This window comes from Pogona vitticeps, chromosome 2 (genome assembly GCF_051106095.1).
Source record: "Pogona vitticeps strain Pit_001003342236 chromosome 2, PviZW2.1, whole genome shotgun sequence".
In the NCBI taxonomy this organism is placed as follows: domain Eukaryota; kingdom Metazoa; phylum Chordata; class Lepidosauria; order Squamata; family Agamidae; genus Pogona; species Pogona vitticeps.
Window position 1 is genome coordinate 95,982,140 of NC_135784.1, and position 19,093 is coordinate 96,001,232.

Sequence of the window (19,093 nt, forward strand, 5' to 3'; positions counted from 1 at the left end):
TACATTACATTACATTACATTAAATAAATCAGTAGAAAATCAGATTTGGGAACTGAGTTTCAACCTATTTTAGAAGAGGTTATGCTTCTCCTGACGGTCAGGTTTGTAGTGTGAGAATACCTCCGCACTCTGCACTGTTCCTGGATTCCTATTTGGCAGCAGTGATGAAGGGCACCTTTGCACAACTTTGCTTAATGTACCAGCTATGCTATTTTCTGAGTCAGTCCTCCTTTGGGCAGAACAAGGTGAAATGTGTGATCATTTTTTTGTAAAGGAAAATTGCTGGTCCTGAAGACTGATAAGGGCTAGTGATTCTCCTTTTTTTTTACACAAAAAATAATTTGTGAGTGTGACCTAAGGGACTGCAACTAAACAGGGGCATGTTCAATGTATGCTGCTTAACATTTATATTCAATTGGGGCTATATTTAGCCTCTCTCTTTTTAAAACCTACAGGAAAAAGGTTAAACTCAGTGTTTTTAAAGGCTGAAAGACTGTTTCCAATAGAGGAAAGTAAGTTAGTATTATCACTAGTCCTGCAACTAATCAGCAATTTTCTATAGCTTTCTTCTATGATAGTCACACAGAATTAGTTCCTCTGTATGTAGCTTGATTGCAGGATGTGTTTAAATAAAACATGATGAGCGTTGCATCTTCAATAGGCTCATTGCTCAAATTACAGACTCACCCCTTGCTTTGTTTGGTTCTATATACTTTATTGTTTCCCGTGTTAGTGTAGGCTCTTTGTTTGCCTTGTATTTCATGCACTGTTCTTTAATGTCTTTGTTTTTGTAGAAGCAACTGTAGAAGAAGACAAAGCAGCAAGAGAAGGGAACTCCAAAAACCAAGGTAATGAAACTGTGTTTCTGTTGACACATACACGCACAGTAGTATTCTCTTACTTGTGTGATTAATGAATAACACATTCTCCCAGAACTGTAAGCTGCTTTAGTTCCAAAATTCAAAGCACCTTTTTTTGGATTGAGTGAAATGCCACAATTAGAATACACGTATCCGTTGTAGATGGAAGTGATAATTTTAACCTCCAGGCTGTAACACTAAAATCCTGAGAAAGTTTGCTTTATTTCTAGTGCAGTGTTGCATAGTAGTAAGCATCTGCTGGCTTGGATAAAGTTTTTAAAGGGGTGTCCTCTGGAAAGGATTCTCATAATGTGTGTCAGGTTCATCAGCATTCAGGAATATGCATATTTTTAAATGTTTCCCTTTGTTATGTCATCTTGCAGAAGAGAAGGGTACTAGCCCCCAAGATTACAGATACCACCTGCGAATGTGGGCAAAGGAAAAAGATTCCAAAAAGGAAACTATCAAAGATCTTCCAAAAATGAGTCAGGTGGGAATTTATTTCAACGTTTGCTTTACATTTAAAAATATTTCACTGAAATACCTATTGTTTCAGAACAGGAACATGTCTTTTACTATTATAATTTATTTTTCATGGCCTGAGTTCAGCTCTGACTCCTTCCAGATAATAATGTACTGTACAGTAAAACTAGAAGAGCAGAAAAATAGGAGAGGCATAGAATGGCCAACACTGTTGTCATCTTCAGACAATTTAGCACTGTGTAGAAAGAACACTGTTGTAGTAGTTCACAGGCTAAGGGTGCAGCTAGATGTCCAGATTGGAGCAGGCTGGATTGAGCTAAATAGGGTTTCTTAAGGTCACATAGAGGTGTGGTATGTCATTTAGTGGTAGTGGTGAGAAAACCATACTGCACCTCAAGTGATCTCATTTGGACTTTTCCTCCTTGTCAAGGGGGAAAGGTGGGGGGAGATCCTCCCTTGTTCCCTCCCTGTCATCTTCTCCTTCCAGGAGGAAGCTTTCAGGGGTTTTTTTTAAGGCTTTTAAAAAACAAATTTAAAAACTTTATTTCCGCTCTCTCCACGGAGGAACAGAAGGAAGTCTTCTGTGTCCCAAGATCATGTCTTGAATAGACAGATTAATACATTTGCTTTGGTTCGATCCCAGTGATTGCACAGGACATATTGGAAACAAACTGAAGCAGAGCAATACTACCCACACCAAAAAAGTGGCTCTAGTAAAGACCCAAATGTTGCAGGGAGGTATGCATTGGGGATGGGCTGGTTTGCAGTGCCATTTATGTTATGTGGTCACTAGGGAAAAAAACATACCAGCCCATCCCTGGACTGGACCAAACAGTGGGACCAGATCCCCATCTGATTACACCCTGCAAGCTTTTAAGGCCTTATTTCAGATATCACATTATGATATATTTTTGTATCCAAAAATGGCTGTGGGAATCAGAGTAGTGTTTTGCCTTCAAACGGAGAACCATATCAGATGTTCTCTCTGATATTTCAGTGTTCAGGTAAGGCAGTGCATTGCCACCCATTTTCTGTTTCTTTGGAAACAATTCTGAGGTCAAGCGAGAATTCAGATTCAATACATATTTATTGTGTACTGTCTATGTGTATCAGCTTTGATTTGGGTAAATCTGCTTTCAGTGCATGATAATCACATCACAGTGCTCAAATCAATTCCATTATTGCAACCACAAAGGGCAAGGTTTAGAACATCTTATCTCTCTAGGGTTTTTTTCTGTAGAGGCTGTATTCTGTGTGTCTGTGGGGGGGGTGTTATGTGTTTGAAGCTATATAAAAGTGGTGGCTTATGACTGCTATACTAGGCACACTAAAACTAACACATACACACACAAAGACACCCCCCCCAAAAAAAAAATTATGGTAAGATGTGGTTTGATTTAGACATAATACCAAACCATCCATGGTTTCATGTTGCACACATGACTCTTGGGTTCATGCCCATCTACACGTACATGGTTATTAAGAAACTGGAAACCTTAACTTCCATTTACTTCTATTTTTTTAGTTAATCATAGCAGATTAATTATTAATCTGAAGCCAGATTAAACTTGGTTAACTTTTACTGGCTGATAACCCTCTCCACCCTTGGAGGAGGACTTCTCTAAGGATGGAGACTCAGCAGTTCTCGCATTGATCTGTCAAGAAAGTTCAGGAGGGTTTGCTGAGGACCAAGTAGAGCATCAGACTGCAGAACTGAAGAATTAGCAAATGCTTCTCTTACACCTCAACTTGGAGAAAGATTTGGAGAGCAGAGATGAGAAAGATGTAATAACTTTTTTAATGGACTGCCTGCCAGACCACAGCAGCATATATCACCTTTGCTAGCCTTAAAGCTCCCCACCACAGGGTGCTTTCGCCTTTTCCGCTGTTTGCAGCATTCCTGTTCTCTCTCTCTCTCTCTCTCTCTCTCTCTCTCTCTCTCTCCTTTGCAGACATAGTTTGCCTTAAGCCTCTTAGTGGCAATTTTCTAATTAAACAAATCACCTTGGCAGTGGTGGGAGACATTACAGAGCACAGAGTTCTTAAATATTCTGTGCTGTCTTACAGCCCTCTAAGAAAACTTAATTCCTCTTACTAACCCTTGTCTTCACTGCTAGCTTGTTATTTTATATAATTGCTGGGCTGAAGATTTTGCATCTAGATACTTAGCACTTACCATAACATGCATCTCTCTTTTTAAGGAGCAATTTATAGAGCTATGCAAGACACTTTACAACATGTTTAGTGAAGATCCTGTAGAGCAAGACCTGTACCACGCCATTGCCACCGTTGCCAGCCTCCTCCTGCGCATTGGGGAAGTAGGAAAAAAGTTTTCCCACCACCCGGTTAAGAAGGCTGATGATCTCAAAGCAAACAGCACTCAGGACCCAGTTGGTGAAGCAGAGTCTCCAACGTCTGATGAGAGTCAGAATTCAACTGTGGAGCAGCATTCCCAAGTTGTTCCAGAAGACAAAGCTTCTGGAGATGTTCAAGCTGAAAAACACCAACAAGAAAATCAGATGTTTGTGGATGGAGGTGGTGAGGGTCCAGGATCCCCCATTCAGCTGTTTTCAGATGATGAAACTAAAGACGATATGTCCATGTCTTCGTACTCTATGGTCAGCACAGGTTCCCTTCAGTGTGAAGATATTGCAGATGATACAGTGCTGGTTGGTTGTGAGGCAGGCAGTTCAGCTGCACGATACGGCAGCACCATTGACACAGACTGGTCCATCTCCTTTGAACAGATCTTAGCTTCCATACTTACGGAGACAGTCCTAGTAAACTACTTTGAAAAGAAAGTTGACATTACACAAAAGATCAAGGAACAAAAGAAAGTGGAAAGGCAGTTCAGTTCCTCCAGTGATTATGAACTTTCCACAGTGTCAGGTTGAATTCAAGAGAATAAAGCAAAACTTTGGTACTAGAGGCTGGAGGTTTAAAACCTAGCAAATGTCTGGGCAATTTTTTCTTTTGTTTGTTTTTTTAACTAGCACCTATAACTACCCATTAATTAAAGTAGCTTCAGCAGAGTAAAGGGTTTATCACTGTGACTCTTTGACATGGTTATCTCTCTGGAGGACACCTTGTTTGCTTGGTTTGCATTACATTCTCAAAAGCATGAAAGCCTAGAAGCTAATAGCCTCTGCGGCCTATAATTACTGCAGTAAATTATGCATGTGTGCCTTTGTCTTTTTTTGCTTTCTTTAGTGAAGCTACATTTCAGTCACACTATGTGATAATTTCATATGTTTTAGATTCCTCTGTAGTTATTCACAGGAACGCAGCCCAGCTTGAATTTTTTCCTCTTCAGTCTTTTGGCCGCTGCTCTGCAACCCAATATATTAACATGCTCTAGAGATCCCGTCTGCCTAAGAGAATCTTGTTAGGAATCTAGATGCTATGCAGTAACGTCTCATATGTAAAGATGTTGTATTCTCTTGTTCTTGACAACTTACAGCCAGAATGCACCAGGATCTTAGGATAGTTTTTATGCCAAGTGATCCCTAAGCATGTGATTTTTCAAAACCTGAGTTAACATGCATACTAATACCACTTAGGCCAGTTTTAATTCATCAATGCCATGCAATTGTTTTAATTTCCCAGAAAGAAGCACTGAGGATTGCAGTACCCATGGATACTGGGCATAACATGAGTTAAATGTAACAATATTGAGACTCAAGAGGCAGTGATAACTCTTGCAACTCTAAGTGTAATTACATTCTTCATAATTGTACATGGTACAATGGCTCTAAGAGAATCTCAGTATATTTGGAATTTGAAGATATTAATGAGAAGACTCTTAAGCTAATATTCCAGTCCACTAGTTACCTTTAAACGGTTGCATCATTGGAGATTTTGCCTAATTGATCTGTTCCTCACCATGATCAGAAGTCGGTCTATAGGTGTTGGGTTTTTTATGTGCTAGACTTAGCTGTACCTCCACAGCCTAATGCGGATATGCACACAGTTTAGGGTTGGTCTAGTTTGATTAATCATGTGTCCTGTTTACCTGAATCAACTAATCTGCTGACTACATCATGGTTCAAATGTTGTGCATCATAGGGGTCTCACTGTTGTACTACAATTCAGTTTCTGTAACATGCTTTAACATTATGTGATGTTTAGACCATCTTGTATTGTAGCTGTACAGAATGTACAGTTATGGGACCTGCCCTCTGCAAATCAGTGGTGGACCAGAGGAAAATTGGAGCCCCATTTTGGGATTGGTAGCTTCCCTATGGGAACTTCTTTACTCTCCAAAATCATTATTTTATTTGTTTATATTTGTATACATGTTCATTACACAAGTGTATTATTCATTCACATGAAGGTAATTGAATCTGTGTGAATGCTAATGTGGTACAATGAGTACGAGTGTCATTGTTGGTTTAGAAAGAAAAAAGTCTGAAGAAATTTGAGTAGATGTACACAGGGGATGCATCTCTTGGTGCAATCCAGTGTGTTATTTTGATTGTGTGGCACATTATCAGTGTTCAAGTCTCTGCCTCCTCATTACCTGCACCCAGAAAGTGAGCAACAGAAACTCACTTTTACTAATTCTCCCGTAATTTATTGTACTTTTAAAAGATACAAATCCATGTGATTTTACATCATTTTTGTCTGCTTGATCACGTAAGTATTCAATAAAATGACCAGAATGATATATAGCTATAGATGTACTGTTGCTTTATTTTATTTTCAGAATAACCTATGAAAATACAATTCTGTCAGAGATAACTCATGTTTCACATGGTTAGTAAGAGCCCTTGGGGAGGATTCTTAAAAGGAATAGATCATGTGATCAGGACAAAGCTTGGCTCCTTTCCTTGCTCTCTCTCTTTTTTCTCCCCTTTCCTTGTTCTCTTTTGAATATAAATATAAGTTCATATCGGAGACAAAAATGCTATTCTTCATATAAGAATATGTTCTCTTTTTTTCTCTGTCATACACCTGTGCTCCACTCCTCTGCCTCTTGGGCAGTGACATCAACACAGCATGCATAACTGGCATCGTCATCCTTTCCTCTAGCTAGCAGGTTCATTGCTTCCATCTCCCAAGAGATGAATAAGGTAAAGGTAAAGGTTCACCTTGACAATTTTTGTCCAGTCGTGTTCGACTCTAGGGGGCAGTGCTCATCCCCGTTTCCAAGCCGTAGAGCCAGTGTTTTGTCCGAAGACAATCTTCCGTGGTCACATGGCCAGTGCAACCTAGACACAGAACGCTGTTACCTTCCCACCAAGGTGGTCCCTATTGATCTACTTGCATTTGCATGCTTTCGAACCGCTAGGTTGGCGGGAGCTGGGACAAGCAACAGGAGCTGGGACAAGCGCGGATTCGATCTTACAGCTGCTTGGTCTTCTGACCCTGCAGCACAGACTTCTGTGGTTTAGCCCACAGCGCCACCACGTGATGAATAGTGTGGTTTAAATTGTGATAAAAAATTACAGCTTCACCTGCAATCTTGACAGAAGACACTTAAAGCCTGCATAGCAAATTAGTATCAGCTACACATTTATGGCAGTTTCTCCCATTTCTCCCTGTACATGCATTTTCAGTTATAATATGCATCAAGATACAGTACTTCAGTTTAGGTTTATGCAGTTTGATTTACCATACCAGATCAAGTCCTTGGCAATGTACAGTACACCATTAGATCAATGTCTAATTATGTTAAATAAATATACCAAAATGGCTAGTACTAATTAATAGTGCTACACTCTAACATCTGCATTCCTAATGACAATCATTAGATTGGTAATACCAGCTAGGCCCACCTACTGTTTAAAGGCTGGATTCTCATAGACTACCTGCGAATTTAATTGTTTTATCTTTTTATTGTATTTAAATTGTTATAAGCCACCCAGAGACCTTTGGGTAGTGTGGGCAGCATATAAGTTAAATAAATAAATATGCGCTCAGCTGCACCTCTGTAGGTTGTGTCCATGCCTACAAAGTCTCAGAACCTGAGCAATCAGAAGTTGGCACTCTTAATTTTCAGAAATGTTAGCTAAGTCTGTTCTTGCATTTTTTATTCATAAGTCAAATGAAAAACCTAAGAGTGACTGAAATGTATAGTTGTTTTTAAAAGTTTCCATGCATTAACTTTCAGGATCTACGCAATCCAGATCTGAACTGCTTTTTTTTCTTTTAAAATGCCCAGAGACATCCAAGTTCACTCATTTTCTGCTTATGTCTTTGTGTGCCAAAAATGTTCAAAATAAGCATAGAATTGCTCCTCTATAGCAATTTTCAAAGGCATAGCAATGTTAATCTGTTTCAGCATTTATGACAGAAAAAATGTGAAAATGACAATCTACTGTATATATCGTCTGTATATAGACATGACAGGGTACTGAATGTGTCAGTTATTACAGAGAGTAACAAGAACACAAAATATTATGACACTGAGACTTAGGGATTTCTTTCAGTGTAAACGTTAATGTTTTACATTCCACTTCCTTAGAAACATAGAGCATAATGTTTATAGTAATGTAACTACATGGTCACGGGGGGGGGGGAGGCGAGAATTGCCTTCTTTTCAAAGTGATGGCATTATTAATACTGTACAAGCAATGAACATTCACATTACTGGTTACATGGGCATCCTGTTTATAGATAGAATAACCAGGGATTACTGTATTTGCACACTATATGTAGAATCTGATTTTACCTAGTTTTGGGCATAGCTACAGCAAAAATGACCCTTTTCTTTAAGTTCATCGGAGCTTGCTGGAAACATCTCCATCTACTGTATTGGACTGTGCTCTTTCATGTTCAAGAATTCCAGGAACTGTAGCCCACATATAACAAACATAGGTTTGCCCCCTAGAGAGGGGCTTTTGGTTTATTTGCCTGCTCCATCTGCTTCTTGGACATTTCCTTCCTGTTGTTTTATTTAAAAAAATTAAAGCTGCTCTGGTACTTTCTGGGAGTTACAGTTCTTTGGGAGAGACCTTCTATAGCAGGGGTCCTCCACTCCCAGTCCGCAGCCCGCTGATGGTCTGTGGCCTTCACAGGACCAGGCTGCAAAGACTGATCTCCCCCTCTCGCACACACACCCCAGACACACGCCAACATGCACGCACAGCACGCCCATGCGCACCACGCCCACCCATGAGCGCATCATGTTCACCCATGCATGCATGAGTGTACCGCTCACCCACAAGCATGCCACACCATCTGCACGTGTGTGCGGGCCACGCCCACCCACGAGGGCACCACGCTCACCCACACATGCACACCACACCCAGCCACGAGCAGGGGGTGCCCGCCGCGCACAGACCTCACCCCCCAACCAGTCCACGGTTTGGAAAAGGTTGGGGACCGCTGCTCTATAGAGCTTAATGTACAATGAAACTATGACTCCCAGGAAGCACAACGGCAGCTTTTTCTTTTTCTACCAATCAACAGGAAATAAAGGCCCAAGAAGCTTTACCTGCAGGTAAAAACAGTTCTAAAAGTACAGTGAAGAACCTCCCTCTTAGACAGCCAGCACTAAAAGCCTCCCCAATGAGAAAGGTTTTTGTCTGCTTGTGGAAGGATAGTAAAGTATAATTATACCTGGAAACAGACTGGCAGCCAATGGAGCTGGTGTAGCAAGGTGTGGCTATGTGATCAGCCTAATCTGGCTGCAGCATTTTGGGCCCACTGAAGTTTCTGAACCCTTTCCAAAGGCAGCCCACACACAAGAGTGTGTTATAGTAATCCAGTTGGCAGGTAACTAAGACAAGTGTGACAATGGCTAGAAATCCCAAAGAACAGGCACAGCTGACACACTAGTTTTAACTGTGCAAGTGCACCCCTGGCCACCACTGAAGCCTGAGCCTCCAGACTCAGAGATGAATCCAAGAGTATACCCAAGCAGTGCACCTATGTTTTCAGGGAGAGTGTAATCCCACAGGCTGGATGCCTTTCAACTAACCAGGAGCATCTCTTTCTTGTCCATATTGTTTTAGTTTATTTACCCTCATCTAGTCATCACTGGTACCAGACACCAATTTAGAATCAAAACTACTTCTTTGGATTTAGATGGAAAGGATAGATTTGCGTGTCATCCACATACTGGTGACACTAAACCGCTCTGGGACAGAGCAGTTTCCCCAAGGCTACACAGGCTTGATCTAGGGAGACAGGATGGGAAATTGAACTCTTGACCTCTGACTTTGTAGCCAAGAATCCAACTCACTGACCTAACAAAGTTGTAGAGCTAAATATCATCAAGTCCAATGCCCTGATAAACAAGAAATCCACTGCTAAAGTATCCCTGACAGATGACTACCGTTTCCCCAAAAATAAGACAGGGTTTTATATTAATTTTTGCTCCAAAAATGCACTAGGGCTTATTTTCAGGGGATGTCTTAATTTTTTCATGTACAGCAATCTACATTTATTCAAACGCAGTCATGTTATCTTCTTCTGGTGGCTGCACAATGGTGGAGGGCAGGGTTTCACTTAAGTGGGGCTTATTTTGGGGGTAGGGCTTATATTACAAGCATCCTGAAAAATCATACTAGGGCTTATTTTCAGGTTAGGTCTTACTGTATTTTCGGGGGGAACAGGGTATCTAACCTCTGTTTAAAAATTCCAGTGGAGTGTCCACTTCACTGCTGAACTTCCAAATCATCAGAAGTTCAACAGGCTTTAACAGGCTACAACATCCGCTGTTGTTGTGATGCAACAGATTAGCAAGGACACTCCGCTGCCACACATCCCCTGCTTTCTAATACAGAGAAAGGGGTTTTTGTAGCCATGAATTATGACGGGACTGCAGCATGTTTGCCCGCAACTGAATGGAGCAAGACTCTATGCCTACCCCACCATTGTGGGTTGCTTTAGGTTGCCATAACATAATCTCGGTCCTCTTTTCATCCCAGTCTCCAGGATGCTGCTAAATCCTTGCAACGACGACATTCTGAAATTCTCACTGTCTTCTGTCAGCTTCTTTCTTTCCCCTTCAGCGATAGACAGCGCAGGCTTCAAAAACAAAATCACGAAACCTGCGCCGCAGAGGAAAAGACTTCTCTTTCCTTACAGCCCTCTTGTGTGTTTCTTTCTGGCGGGGTTCTCAAGGGACGTCTGAGTCCCTCCCGCAACCCGTGTCGGCACTTCCGGACAACCCCCGCGTCCGGGTCGCCCAATAAAAGACGCCCGAAGGAGGAAAGGGAGCAAGAGGCTGCTTGCGCGTCATGGGCGCCTTCCCGCCAAATCTTTTCGCGTGAAGCCATTCAAAAAGCGGTTGCAGAGCGGAACGGCTTCACTCTTCGCCGGCGGGGGTCTTCTCGTCCCCAGGAGAGGAGATCCTCGTCTTGCCACCCCCCCCCACCCTTACACACACACACACACACACACACACACACACACACACACACACGGTGAGAGTGAGCCTTACACGCTCCTCAACTCCGAGGGAGGGAAGGAGGGAGCGGGCGGGATGGCTCAGCAATTCCAGGTGCTGAGGTGCTGCTCCTGTCACGTCTTCCAGGTCCAGCAGGTGAGGCAAACCTGTCCGTCTGTGGAGGTGTGTAAGCCCGAGCTCTCTGGGGCGTCGTTTTCCCAGGTGAACGAGCCGGGAGGGGGGGGAGCCGGCTCTGCCCAAGTTTGTGGCTGTATCCGAATTAGCCCGCAGCCCCGGGGAATGGCCTTTGGGTTGGCGGAAGGGCTTCGTCCGGAAAGGCGCTCGACTGAGAGAGGTCGTTCTGTTCCCGTAATATGGGGTGGGGAGGGGTCCGGGTGGGGGATGGAGCGGCCTCAATGAGCAGTGTGGCCTGAAACGAGGAGACAACCCGCCTTATTTTTGTGGAAGTGGGAAGTTCTGGAGAAAGGGGCAGCTGCTATTTGTTCCTAACGAGGAACCCTGGAGGAATCTCTGCTTCACATGCTGTTTTTCCGCATCAATACCTAGGATTAGTAGGATCTAGACTGTGGGTTTCCAATCTCTATTTTAAAGGAAAGAGTGTCAATGTGAAGGAGCAGTATGGTAGCACTGTAATTAAGACACACACACACACCCCAAATTATGGGCCTGCGAAATGTGAAGAAAGCACTAAGAATGTTGCTTAAAAGAAGTGTTTGTGTGTGGGGTATTGTCTTGAGGAATCCCCCCCCCCCCCGAATGAAGTCAACATTCATTCTTTAAATTAATTCTTTAAACTAAAAATCCAATTTGTGGTGAAACCAGTGTTAACACTTGGTATCTTACTAGATTCTGAAATGAAAACCTAGTTCAGACATTTGGCCTAAGATCCTTTGAATGGTTGGTGGTGCTGAGATGGGGCTTCAAGAGTGTTAGCAATTTACTCAGGTCTGTTTGTATACAAATAGGTGCTCTGTGATCCAGGTAGCTATGTGTTTAAAAAGGTGCACATAGTTTACCTAATCAGTATGATTATTTGATACCTTTTGGAAAAGGGAAGATGTCTTTACTGAGCAAAGAATCATACATACACATATGAAATTTACCTGGTTTATGCATGTTTCGATTCATGTGGAGCTGACTGTGCTGTACCTAAAGGTAATTAGACACCTGAGAATGAAGCTTGTGTCTCCGTCACAAAATCCTAAAGGAGCCCACATAGTTTTTTTATGATTAAAGGATTTCCCCCTTCAATCCCCTTTCTGATTACAAAGGGTTAAAATATTATAGCTCATGAAAATTTGTCATCTGATGAATTTTATGAGTGATTCTTCCTGCTTGCAATTATATTTTATATTTCTGTTTAAGACTAACTGGAGTATCTAGTTTGGAAACTGTCTGGTTCCTTTTCACATGCTCTATAGGTGTAGACAGTGAGTGCTTGACTTATCTTGCATGTGGTCTACTCCTGACTATGCAGGTAATTGAACATTTCTACCTATAATTCTGTCTCAGGTTAAAAAGAGCAAAAAATGGAATTGCAAAATATGCAATGAAAAGCAATCAGTGTTGAAGGTGAGTACTGAGAAATTCTTTATTAAGGTCAATAGTGTCATTAGAAGGATTTGCTATTAGGAGGACTTTTTTCCCCCTTTGGTGTCTCAAGTGCTAATCCTGTACACACCAAGCGGAGAGTAAGCTACACTGAAATCAGTGGGCATTCATCTGTGGAGATCTGTATACTATTGCACTGTTAAAGGTTAACAGTCAATTAGAGAAATTAATTTCAAACAGAAATTGTGTTGAATTCACTCCTCTTCATAGTTTGCAGAATGAGTTTCCTTACATAATCTAGGGAGACATATATGAAAAATAAGTGGAGTGTTTATGCTTTTTCTGGGACAGTAGATGTCTTAATTTTATATATATATAATTTAAATAGGTTAATACAGTACTGTGAAAAAGGTTACTGCAAAACATGTCTTTTTCAAGACATGAAAAAGCAAAGACAGCCACTCTATTAATTCTTATTATTTGAGCAAAATATTGGTTATAAAGAATGCTAATAATTTTGAGTTTGATAATATTATTCCTCTGTTCAAGTGTGGAGTGTTAATCTAGTCTATACTACAACTTGAACTGAAAAAAGGAAAGGAAAATATCGTATGGATACCAAATTAAAGACCAAAACCTTAAAGGAATGTCCATGGAATGAGAGTTATTGAGATGCAGTTGTGGTGCTGTTTAATTGATGAAGTAATATGAAAGAACTGTGAGGAGACAACTGATTAATTAAATTTCTTTAGGTTTTTGGCCAAGGTTCTGGATCTGATTGCAGGCACCATGTGCAAAAACTAAACTTGTTGCAGAGAGACAGAGAACAAACACCTATGAATATACCAAGGTATGGTATTAAATTGACTACCATATTTTTTCCGTTTACAAGACAACCCACAGTATAAGACTACCCCCCCTTTTCTAACACCCAAATTAGAAAATTTGAGGGCAGCGCGTGTGCACCCCTTTGATCCTCGCGCCCTTTCCCAGCTGCCTTTCCCACTTTCTAAGCCCTGTGGAGCTTAGTACAGTAAATGGCTAATACACGAAAAAATATGGTAACTGTTTGTTTGTATATGCTTTTTCATTAGAAATTTGAATACAATGGCCAAAAACTTATTCATGTTCACTGGAAATTTTGCAAACTCTTCATTGCACAGTTTGGCATGTAACTAGGCATGCAAATGGGAAGGGCTCTGGTACTTTATTAATTAGAACAATTAGCTGCAGCAAGTTATACAAGCCTTATGCAAACACCAGTAAGATTCTGGCCAGTGATTTGAAATGTTATGGCCAATATTCTGTGCAGAAGGGCAATTGCTTAAGCATTTCACCACTCTGTCAGGTCTCCTCTTGTGCAACCAGTTGCACAACCAGTCTTGCTTACACTGCAGGTCCAAGCAAGCAGAGGAGCCTATATGAACTGAACACATATGCAACTGAATAATGCCACAGAACATTGTCCAGAGCATTTTAATTTAAATATGCAACCATTTTTCAATTGCCCTTATTGAAGAACAAATATTTGGCAGAATAAAATTATGGTTGCTGTGGGTTTTTCGGGTTCTTTGGCCATGTTCTGAAGGTTGTTCTTTCTAACGTTTCGCCAGTCTCTGTGGCCGGCATCTTCAGAGGACAGGCAGTCTGTGCTGTGGAGAATGAAATTATGTTTCTAATGCTGAGTTCTAGTTCACATTGGTAAACTTTTCCAAGTTCTTTACATCTTGTTAGAAACATACTGTAATTTGCTTCTGTGGAAAGAGATTTAATAACTGCTAAAACACTCTGTCCCTAGAGATAACATATTGCCTTGTGATGGAGGAATGCAGCTGTCGATCAGAACGTTCTTTAATATGTTCCTTAAGCATTAATTTAAACCAGGATCCAAACCTTTTTTTGTTGAGAGGCTCTTTTCTTTTCTAGCAGGATTTCTTGCACACCATTTAACATTGATCATTTTTCATTACAAACATAAAATAATTTCGTTTGTTGCCTTATAAAAAACTCAAGTTCATTTAGTCGTATTTTCCAACAGAAATCTGGAATGCTGTTTGCATAGCTCCATCCACAGCATCAGCCTTCTGCACATGGAGCTGCTTGAACACCATACCAGTCAGTCATTGTCCTGCATACCCCATACCTGATACTTCACAGCTTATTTATTAAATAAGCATACAGCCTGCCTTTTTGCCAAAAATGTTGCTAAAGATGAGCAAGAATAATAAATTCCAAACAAAACGTAATTAACTAAACAGATCAGATGAAAACTTTAATTTGAAAGACATTATGTTCTGTGTGCTGGCAGATAGCTTGTGTTAATCCACAACACTTGTGTATAAACACACAGATTTACAGTTACATATTTGCCTAACAATGTGTTTATTTTTTAGATGCATAGAAGAACCAGTACAGATAGGGAATGAGAATACTGTTGTTAACTTGGAAGAAAAATTGGACTGGCAGGTAAACCTCTTTGGATTAAGTAAAGAGCATCATTAAAGCTAAAGAATAACCCATCATAATCCATTAAACCAAGCAAAGAAGATAATGACAGTATAGTTGACAGCATTCTAAGTTGCTATGGAAACTGCTGGAAAGCTATGTGGGATCTGAGCTTACAGATGGGCAGCTCATGTCTGTATGCAACTAAAAAAAATAAAATTTTCTCTTGTTCAGGAGGGACTGTTTTCCTCCTGAAGCAAATTTCATATTACCAGAATCATGTGTAAATCACAGTTCCATAAAATAACAGAACAAGCATGGAACATGGTACTGTATTGGGCTTAGAACTAAGCCAAACATTTCCAATTTCATTTTAAAAGTTTCTAGCCCTTAAGCTATGGAGATAGACTTGAATATGCACATGAAGTGTTGACTGAGATTTTGAAATCTGAGAGGTGCTTTAAAAAGCTTTGGGTATCCTGGGTAACTCTTTATCTCCCCTTTAGGCAAACAAAACCAGAATGAATTTGTCCCATCTGTGCAGTTTACACAATGACAGAATTCTTATTTTCTTGGTACAAAATTTGGGATTACCTGGGTACAGCACTGTAGTGTTATTATCAATGATAACAATGCACAGAGGCCTACATCTTAGTTAATTCTTTCACTCTTATGGAAATAGATAACTGAAGGGAAAAATGAGTTGTTCTGAGTTTTGGAAGGCATCAAAAATATCCGACATATTCTTTAATGTTCTAGGACAAAAGGTTTGAGTCCGTGAGCCGCTGGACTAAATATCTGGATGAAAGGTGTGAAGAGCAAGAAAAGGAAGTTGGAGAGGAAGAAATGGTGCTCACAGAGAAGCAGCAGATCTGTTCTTCCAGGGAAAAAACAGCAAAACATCCAAGGTGATGTGCATGATCTGCCTATGATACCTCAACTCGCGGTATCCTGTCTGGTGAATGTGTCAAATGAAGATACAGTATGATGACAACATTCATTGAAGTTACTTGCTTTCTTTCTTAAGGGGGTGGGGGAGGTTGTGCGATTAGACTGGATTATCTCTTATCTTTATTGTACCTCCCAGGAAGCGCAAGAAGACCAGCTTATGTATTATTGATGGCCAGGGACAGATGGAACAGAGTGTTTCTGGATTTGCAGACAATGTCAAAAGCTTTGAGGTAATGTTTTTTTCCAAGGATTTTAATTTTATTTTTATTTTTATTGCATTATGGTTCCTTTTATGTTCCATGTTGCATTTCTCAGTTTACAAGCAACTAGTTATAAATAATGAGTTGCTTTTCGATAACTGTATTGTAACAAAGGATACTTTCACACTTGGATGACATAACTGTATCTGGGTTTTATTTACTTTCATGGCCACAGGATGTCCTCTCACTATGGTGTGTTTTGGACTATAGGCAGAGTCTTGTAGCATTTGGTTGTTGTTTTTTCAAAGTAACTGTTGCATTTTCTTTTGAAAAAGGATAACTTGAATTTACTTAAAGAATTATAACTATGATAGTAACAAACTACTTATTTCAAAGTAATTGCATTTAAGAATTAAAACTGTAACTAAGTGACTTTCCAAACTCTGTATTTCTGGTCTCACTGAGAAGAGAGTACCAAGATCTGCATAACTTGCCTGATTCTTCAAGAACCTTGCCAGTAGGAGTATGGTTCTGTAAGAAATACCCTTAAAGAGCAGCTCCTTCTGTGAAAGGGTCTTGATTTGTTACGGAATCAGGCCAAAGCTATCTGCTTCATAAAGAGAATCTAAGGTTTAATACTGCTGTTTACTATTTGCAATCTAAGGTTTAATACTGCTGTTTACCATTTGCTTTGTTCCTTATATAGTGGATTTTTATTTATGTTTATAGTTTCTTTTTTTTAAAAAAAAGCAAAGTGTGTTCCTTACATATTACCCGATAATAGTCAATACTCTGGGTGGCTTATTATTTTTCAGGCTACATATTGCCTCCTTCCCCAAGTGAGCAGAGTACTCAATTTACTGACCTTGGAAGGTTAGAAGGCTGGGTCAATCACGAGCCAGCTATCTTAGCCGGGATTGAACTCAGGCCATGAGCAGGCCGTGAGCAACTGGGGTTTAACCACTGCGCCACAAGGCTCCTTAGAAAACTCTCCTATCTTCAGCTATTCAGTAAAAAGAGACTTCCCCCCTCCCCCGAGTAGATGCCTATACTGTATATTCTTTTAAATTTCAAAAATCAGAACATCCCAAAGTGAAAATATGTTTTTAAAATTATGCTTGAATTATACCTGGAAAAGCAAGATCAGGCTCAAAACATGGGCACACTGATGTGCTCTTTTGTATGTTAACTTGCAACTCAGTTACACAAAACAGGTGAGCTCTACCGTTTGATACACTAAAGAGAAAACGTCCACTAACCTAAGATTAAGCCCATAAACACATTTAGACTTCCATTCCCCAAATATGGGTCAGCTGGACTGGACTAAAGAAAATTATGTAACCATGCATAAGACCACACTGCAAATCTATTGTTTATTAGTGTTGACCCTGTTAAAGCCTGCACTCATATCAGTACATCCACACTGCTAATGATGTGTTGCATAGCAATTGGACAGGCATGTGAGATGTTAAGAGGTGATTTTCACCCTCCAGCAAGTTCCCATGGCTACGTTTGGATTTGAATTAAAGTGTCTTGAATCTTAGTCCAACACAATCCTCTACGTTGGCTCTCAATATTACTACAGGTTTTCTAATAATATAAGCCTAAGCAAATCACTTGGAATAGTTTTAGTAAGATTAAATGACAAGACCTCTGGCCCTTTTTCATTATTATTCTAATTTCCTAGGCTCTACAGGTTACACTGCATAGCTCACACTTGCTAACTATCCCCACTATCCTACTGATAGAATAGGATGTGATATTAACTGTTAGGTCTCAGAAGGAACCATCATTTGTGTGCATAATATACTGGTGATGCCTCTTATTTACTTTCAGAAGATTGATCTTCCTATTATCCACATTTTAAAAAATCAACCCATATGATCCAGGTGAGTTAGCTAAACATTGAGATTTAGGACAAAACAGGATAGAGTAGAAAAAGAGCTTCATGTGCCTCAAGCAAAATTAAATGAAAGAAAAATTAGCCTCTGACTCGTCTGTTTGTAATCTGACCCGGCTGCTTGCATCAGTTTCTTCTCATTTTATTACAGAACAGTCCAGATTCCATCACATTGTATACAAAAAACTGTGGAGATGTTCCCTGTAAAAGTGTGTTGAGTCCTGCTGTTGAAGAGCAAGTGCTACACAGAAAGAACAAAGATGCAGGGTCAAAAGGACCTGGACTTTCCAAGTGGGAGAAATTCCTTTTATCCAGTAAGGGCGGTGCCTCCAGTGGCATGCTGCAAGAGACACAAACCCAATCATCTGGTGCAGGTGCAAGAGGTAAAAAGGCAGTCATTTCTGTCGACACCAGCCCCCGGAACTGGCCTCACCCACTGGAGCAAAAGACACCCATTCTAGTTGAGCAAGTACAAAATCATGTTACAGTAGCTGGTGCACCTATGGAAAGAAGCAAACCATCTCCAGTCTTGGGTAGTACCCATCTTCAAGAAAAGCTGCTAAATAGACTGCCCAAAGAAACCAGCTCTATTCCTGCAAAAAATCCTCTTGCTGCCTCGAATTCAAATACCCTGTACATAAATCTTTTTTCTACAGGGGATGATTTTGATGATGACATTTAAGCTCTTCTTTTTCTCTCACACAATTTTGTTTCAGTAGTAGCATCTTTCTTCAACCTCAAAGGCAGGTTATGTTAGTCACAAAGCTTATGTGTTTTTTTTTTAATAAAAGGAGCTGTATTCTACTATTGCTGTTTGTCTTCAGCAAAGCACAGAGGGCTTTTCTGGTGCAGCTTGCTATTCATGGAGGTGCTTTTAGTCTGCTAAAGCATCAATAGTCTATTTGTATTGAGTGAACAGTGTTTATTCATTTTATGCTACAGGCACAGGATGCAGAAGCCCCTTCTGTGTGTATTCTCTAGCACAGTGGTCCCCAACCTTTTTAACTCCACGAGCAGGCGCACGAACACTCGTGCACATGTGCAACAGAGCAGGGGCACTTGCATGCATGTGCAAAGGACGGGGGCACTCACACGCACTCATGAAGGGGTGGGGTGGCACTCATGTGCATGCATGAAGGGGCTGTGCAGGGGGTGGGAGATCTGTCTCCCCAGTCCATCCCAGGCCACAGACCAGGGACCCCTGTTCTAGCAGTTACCAGCTTTGATGGGTTTAGTTTCAACTCATACAGGAACACATTTTTTACCCTATGTCTATTTTTTTTAAATACAGTACATTGTTCATAAATATTGAGGTGAACAAGGGCACTGCCAATTATAATGGAGC

The 19,093-nt window shown here is 40.6% G+C and overlaps 2 protein-coding genes across 6 annotated transcripts in view; both read left to right on the forward strand.

Moving 5' to 3' along the window:
* Positions 1–6,013, forward strand: part of TBC1D9B (TBC1 domain family member 9B) — a 47,909-nt gene extending 41,896 nt beyond the window's left edge. For all 4 annotated transcript variants that reach the window (XM_020782751.3, XM_020782753.3, XM_020782752.3 and 1 more), the window contains 3 exons: positions 795–848; positions 1,244–1,350; positions 3,545–6,013. In XM_020782751.3, coding sequence (XP_020638410.3) covers positions 795–848; positions 1,244–1,350; positions 3,545–4,237 — 854 coding nt within the window. In that variant the 3' untranslated portion in view covers positions 4,238–6,013. The remainder of the gene's footprint in view (positions 1–794; positions 849–1,243; positions 1,351–3,544) is intronic.
* Positions 6,014–10,489: 4,476 nt separating this feature from the next.
* Positions 10,490–18,552, forward strand: MRNIP (MRN complex interacting protein). Of its 2 annotated transcripts, none has more exons than XM_020782647.3 (7): positions 10,490–10,863; positions 12,214–12,273; positions 13,005–13,102; positions 14,646–14,718; positions 15,457–15,605; positions 15,785–15,878; positions 17,900–18,552. In XM_020782647.3, the coding sequence occupies exons 1-7, from the start codon at positions 10,777–10,779 to the stop codon at positions 18,428–18,430; spliced, it is 1,092 nt and encodes a 363-aa protein (XP_020638306.3). In that variant the 5' UTR covers positions 10,490–10,776; the 3' UTR covers positions 18,431–18,552. The 2 variants fall into 2 exon arrangements, with proteins under 2 accessions (XP_020638306.3, XP_020638307.3); XM_020782648.3 differs by having other exon boundaries at positions 10,660–10,836.
* Positions 18,553–19,093: the final 541 nt, after the last annotated feature.

Bases quoted from the DNA above. Each gene is read 5' to 3' on its own strand.
- MRNIP (XM_020782647.3), top strand. From the start codon at position 10,777: ATGGCTCAGCAATTCCAGGTGCTGAGGTGCTGCTCCTGTCACGTCTTC. The intron at 13,103-14,645 runs GTATGGTATTAA...TTTATTTTTTAG, and splicing joins ACACCTATGAATATACCAAG to ATGCATAGAAGAACCAGTAC. The intron at 14,719-15,456 runs GTAAACCTCTTT...TTAATGTTCTAG, and splicing joins AAGAAAAATTGGACTGGCAG to GACAAAAGGTTTGAGTCCGT.